The sequence below is a fragment of the Meleagris gallopavo genome, chromosome 3, assembly GCF_000146605.3.
Source record: "Meleagris gallopavo isolate NT-WF06-2002-E0010 breed Aviagen turkey brand Nicholas breeding stock chromosome 3, Turkey_5.1, whole genome shotgun sequence".
Lineage (NCBI taxonomy): Eukaryota > Metazoa > Chordata > Aves > Galliformes > Phasianidae > Meleagris > Meleagris gallopavo.
In genome coordinates, this window is record NC_015013.2 from 4,640,552 (window position 1) to 4,646,483 (window position 5,932).

The following is a 5,932-nucleotide window of genomic DNA, read 5'->3' on the forward strand; positions in this document are numbered from 1 at the left end:
AATGAATTTAATTTTAAATTCAAAGTAATGGAGAAGTTTCTACACTTACTTCAATTTAAACTACTATTAAGTAGTTCGGATTGTTTTATCCTCCCTAGATGCTAGTAGTTAAACATTTACTTTCATATGAGTTAGCTCACTGATCTCCCCAGCCATGCAGGCACTCAGCTATGAGATGACTACGTTCTTCTGTCCAGTCACTGTGGACAGAGGCAGAGAACATTTTAAGGAGAAAATAGAACTAAGTCATCCTCAATCAGAGAAACTCGGGGCTAGCAAATCACATAACAAATTGCAAGCTCCTGCCTCCCACTTCATGCTGCAAAATGTGGAAATTTATAATACATATATATGTTTTGCTGTTAACATCCTTGCTTAACTGCTGATGCAATTTAAAAGAAAATCATTTTGAAAAACGTGCAGCAATGCTTAGATCAGGTCAAGAGAGAGACAAGCAAACTAGATACACGTAGTAGGTTTCCACAGATGTACTTCAGCCTTTGAACAAGACCTATGTGGCCTTCCAAAAACTTCTGGCAGTCAGTCAGTCAGTCAAGTCTTATTTGTTCAAAACAATACCTCCTCATTTTATATTGCTGTGTTTTAATCTCCAAGAATCTTACTTGATAACTGGTGCTAAAGGGCCAAATGTCTCCTCTTGTGTGCAAAGCATTTTTGTCGTAACGTTACTCAGTAACGTTGGCTCAAAGAAGTTCTTTCCCAGGCTGTGTCGTTTCCCTCCAGTCACAACAGATGCTCCTTGTGAAACTGCATCGTTAATGTGTCTCTCTACCTAAGGTATGCAAAACAAAAAGCACAAAGCTAGCACTTAAAAATGATCATCACTGCATTTTACATTGAAAAAAATAATAGTATTAAAAAGACTCTCAAGAGAGGTTGATACTTCACCAACTATTTGCAGAGTTACTCATAATTTAATTCGAGAGAAATTTTGAATATGTCCCCCATCTAACAGATGTCCAACTTTTCTACTGAAATGAAAGGAAAACATCTTGTGTGAGAAAAGGACACACCTGATATTCATCATCAGGCACTGTGAAAACACAATAAAGAGAAACAGGTAACAGAAGGAAGTTTTCAAGATTGGGCTGACAAAGACATTTTCTTCCCCTGTGTACTACAATTTATCCAAAGACAAGAAAGTAATGAGAAAACCAAAGTAGTAATCTCAATCTAAAATATACTCCCTTGAAATAACAGAAAGGCAGTTATGTGACTATGCAGTGCTTGCAGATGTGTGTATGGCCCTATGATACACACAGTCCCTCTGTGGTACAAAGGGAAAGAATTCAGTTACATCTGTATACTTGAAAGCAATTCAAGTACTATATCCTTTGTCTCCCAGCTAATTCTGAGTATTATCAGAATTTGTAAGGATAGTTCATGATCTTTAACTTTAGAAAGGGTGAAATATTAGAGAAAATGTGACTTATTACTACAATGTAAAAATAAAATTCCTGGAGTCACAAGTAATTCAAAATAGAAGATCTGAACTATGCATATAGGATTTCAAATGATTACAGCATCTGGAGCTCTGGTACTTTTAGCCTCACTGTGTTATTTTGCTTAGTTTCTGCCAAACAGAGGCAAAGTAATGTCTTTTGTGGGCTCACCTCATCACTCTCACAGCATATCCAATTTCAGCAAATGTTCTTCTTGAGAACAGCTGAGAAATAATTAGGAAGATTTATTTTCTCATGAAGGAGAAATCTCTTTTTTCTTTAATGGAAATAAGAGAATGACACATAAACTGGCCACGTCTCTTTCCCTACATATATACACAAGCTTGGAGGAGATAGCAAACTTCCAGCCACACCATTAATACTTTCTAACAAAGAAGCATAAAAAAGTTAAATACAATTCTATGTTACTCTATGGATCATAAAAAAGGAATTTATGTCAAAAAAAAAAAATCTTGTATTTATTTATTTTTACCTTCTCTACTGCTTTTTCATTAATTAATGGCCCCTGGGTAGTTTTTGCATCAAATCCACTTCCAACACGCAGCTCGCTCTCTATGGCTTTAGCAAACTTTTCTACAAATTTGTCATGGATCCCCCTCTGCACCAGGAAACGGTTTGCACAAACACACGTCTGAAAACAAACATGAAAAGGAAAAGCCAACAGTGGTTTATACTGTATGTCAGAATGAATCCCTTCTGCCCATCGTGCCACAATGACAGGACAGCACAGCGATTTGTGCTCTGCCTATTCCCCAATATCCTCAACCGTTCCCTAATTTCTTTTGCCATCTCTTAAGAGATACAATTTCAACAAGTTGTAAACATTCACATAAAATATGCCATATTGTTAGATTTAAGTTGCTTATGCTGGGAAAAGGCTTTGTGATTTCTGTGGATACTGGTATATGGATGGAGCAGGGTTCAGAAGCTGCAAGAAATATTACCTTCTAATTACACACACCAGAGAATGCTGAATTGAGCAAGAGAATTTCAATTCACACTTGGTGATGTGGGATCTTTTTTCTTTTTTTCCTCCTAACTTCATTAACTGAACTTGAGTTTTCTCTCCTCCTGGAGCTTGTTTGCAAGTGCTTTCAGCTGCCTACTAACACACTTATTTATGCTATCCCCTATGCTCTGACTGACTCAGTGATTAGTACAGCCTTTCAAAAGTAGCAGCTATTTTCTATATATACTGAAGCATGTATATGTAATTTTTTTTGTTATTCAGACTTGCTGCATGATAACTGGCTTAAGTGCCCACAGCCATGTGTGGCCCCAGCATCTTTCTCTGAGCAACAAAATATTTTATGTTTACAGCCCCTCTGTTCCCAGAAACAAGGACTCTTACCTGACCTGAGTTTCTATACTTAGAAGCAAGGGCTCCTGCAACAGCACGGTCCACATCAGCACTGTCAAACACTATAAAAGGAGCATGCCCTCCAAGCTCCATGGAAACTCGCTTCACAGTGCCAGCTGCATGTTTCAGCAGTATCTGAGGAAACAGAGAAATTTCTAATTCTATTAGGTGCAAACTAAGGGAGGACCACAGAGCTTACAGATGGAAGGCACTGAGAAACTAACTAACTCCAGCTGGGAGTTAATCCGCATCTTCTGCGTTATGCTATACCATCTGTTTTCTCCCATCACAAATACAAGGAATAATTTCCTTCACTAAAGTCTTCAGAGTTAACATTCTGCTGAGAAAATAATGAAGGGAAGGATTTTCATCACATTCAGGTGAGGCTGACATTATACGCTGACACTGTCACTTGTTTGCTTGTTCACTTCTTTTCTTTGTAACAAAAATCTTGACAACTCACAGCAGTTTTCTAATATGTGCCAGAATTTGGTATTAAGACTTGCTTTAGGTATCAGGCTTTCTCTTCATTCCACATACAGCCATTGCATAGAATTCTTCTTTCTTTAGCCATACTCTACAGTTCTACTGGTTTCACTGGGGACTGATTAGTAAGTCTGTTTATGTAGTAAAGCTGACAGGAGGCTGAAGTTGAAACAAATGCTTTCTTTCAACTACAGAAGCCGTTCCCAAGCAGCACCTTTGAAATTCTATTTCAGTGTTCATATTAGTGTGCTGTCACAGCATATGAAACACAACCATTTTTTCAGAAGTGCTCAGGTTATAATTCAATAAGGAGCAATTATGCAAAAGCTGCACACAGGCATCCTTTTGTGAAGTACTGACAGAGAAGTAAATAGGCAGTACCTCAACAGGTATACACTTAGGTGTACAATCTCTGCACAGTAGCCAGAAAAGAAGGTTCTATATGAAAGCACACATTTCCCCCTACCTTTCTGGTATAACCACAGTAATAATCTTCAAGGATATTCCGCCCACTTATGTACCTTTCCTGTTGCAGTGGAGCCCGTAAAAGATATTTTGGCTACCAATGGATCAGTGCACAGAACCTCCCCTACAGCTGGGGCCTGCTGTCTTGAACAAGGAACAACATTATACACTCCTGCTGGAATTCCAGCCTGGTTTGCAAGCTGCAACAAAGGAAAGAGAAATTGCAATATCAGTTTATTTTTTCATGAGGAATAGTCATTTAATGTTTACTGTTTTAAAGAAATTGGTTTGAAGTTAAAAGAAGCACAAGGTGCACACCACAACTCACAGATGCCACAGTATCTTGAGTGCAGCTTCACCCCTGATTAAGCTGGCTGTCATTCAGAGTAACCAAAGAAAAGATACAAAAACGTTTCCCATGCTTCAGTGGCCAGATCCACTTTGACAGTCTAGACTGTACTAGAGGCAACTTCCAAAGACATCTAATGAAATAAAACTTCTGCATCAATTCAGCCAACTTGTCTTCACGTATGAAATTGGCTCAAGTTACCCATAAATCCCATTTGTAAGTTCTAACGGATAGCTTCAGTCCATCATTAACCTACAGCTTAGCATAAAAGCTCACCTCTCCAAGAGCTAATGCTGATAAAGGTGTGTCCTCTGCAGGTTTCACTACTACTGTACAGCCAGCTGCCAAAGCTGCACCAACCTTCCGGGTAATCATAGCACTGGGGAAATTCCACTAGGATGAAAGAAAAGAACAATCAAACTCAGGGAAATTTTGCCTCCAATTGTTGCAGCAATAGTAGTAGTTTTCTGTGCTTACATGGCAGCCTAAACAGACCTGCATGATGTGCTTTGTCCCAGGCAAACATTACAAAGAAGCACTACTGACCAATGAAGAAGTAGGATAAGGGGAAATGGTTTTAAGTTGACGGAGGGAAGATTTAGCTTGGATGTCAGGGGGAAGTTCTTTACTATGAGAGTGGTGAGGTGCTGGAACAGCTGCCCAGATAGGCTGTGGATGCCCCATCCCTAGAAGTGTTCAAAGCCAGGTTGGATGGGGCCCTGGGCAGCCTGGTCTAGTATTAAATAGGGAGACTGATGGCCCTGCATGTGGCAGGGGGTTGGAGTCATCCTTGGGGTCCCTTCCAACCCGGGCCATTCTGTGATTCTCTGGTAGAAATGAAATTTTACATGGGTGTTTCCTAAGGCAAGAGAAGCCATAAGGCCCCATGCTGTAAGCTAAGCTGAAAATTTTCATAGGATTTGAAACATTCAGCTGTACTTACTGGGGTTATAATTGCTGCCACTCCTACCGGCTGTTTCAGCACCAGGATTCTTCTGTCTTTTGCAGATGCTGGAATGACATCTCCATAAACTCGGCGAGCTTCTTCTGCAAACCACTCCAGAAATGAGGCAGCATATAGGACTTCCCCTTCTGCTTCTTTCAGAGGTTTTCCCTTAGATTACATCAAATTGAAAATACACTATAAATGGCAGACCGAAGCAATACAAATAAACTGACATAATTTCAGAATTCTTTTCAAAATGCTTTATAATCCTGTATTACATACCTTGCAGTCTCCAGAAAGGACTTGGTATTATTCCACCAGCAATTGCTATGCAGTTTCAACATACATACAGTCATCGTACACTCACACTTTGACAGCTGTGCCTAGCTTCATACCTGCATTCCACAAGGGAGATGGAATAGCAGACTGTGTTTATTTACAAACTTTGAAGTTAGCTGCTACTGCCATTCTGAAGCAGATACAAATGGAGGCAAAACATTTACAAGCTTCCTGTCAGGGACCACTGTGTTTGGGTGTGTTACTCTGCAGACCTTCAGGTGTAGTCTTGTGGACTGATGGCCACTACCTGTTGGAGAAGGTCCAGAGGAGAGCCACAAAGATGATCAGAAGGCTCAAGCACCTCCCCTACAAAGACAGGCTGAGGGAGCTGGGCTTGTTCAGCCTGGAGAAAAGAAGGCTGCGGGGTGACCTCATCACAGCCTTTCAGTACCTAAAGGGAGCCTTCAAACAGGAGGGGAGTTTCAACTCTTTGGAAGGGTAGATAATAGCAGGACAAAGGGAAATGGTTTTAAGTTGAGGGAGGGAAGATTGAGGTTGGATGT

General features: G+C 40.1%; 1 protein-coding gene across 1 annotated transcript in view; it reads right to left on the reverse strand.

Annotated features, from left to right (window-relative positions):
- ALDH5A1 (aldehyde dehydrogenase 5 family member A1) overlaps window positions 1–5,716 on the reverse strand; it is a 7,600-nt gene extending 1,884 nt beyond the window's left edge. The window contains exons 1-6 of the mRNA XM_031552723.1: window positions 5,088–5,716; window positions 4,421–4,537; window positions 3,852–3,995; window positions 2,836–2,979; window positions 1,957–2,115; window positions 624–793 (exon numbers count right to left, since the gene is read on the reverse strand). Of these exons, the coding sequence (XP_031408583.1) occupies window positions 624–793; window positions 1,957–2,115; window positions 2,836–2,979; window positions 3,852–3,995; window positions 4,421–4,519 (716 nt within the window). The 5' untranslated portion in view covers window positions 4,520–4,537; window positions 5,088–5,716. The remainder of the gene's footprint in view (window positions 1–623; window positions 794–1,956; window positions 2,116–2,835; window positions 2,980–3,851; window positions 3,996–4,420; window positions 4,538–5,087) is intronic.
- Between the last annotated feature and the right edge of the window lie 216 nt (window positions 5,717–5,932).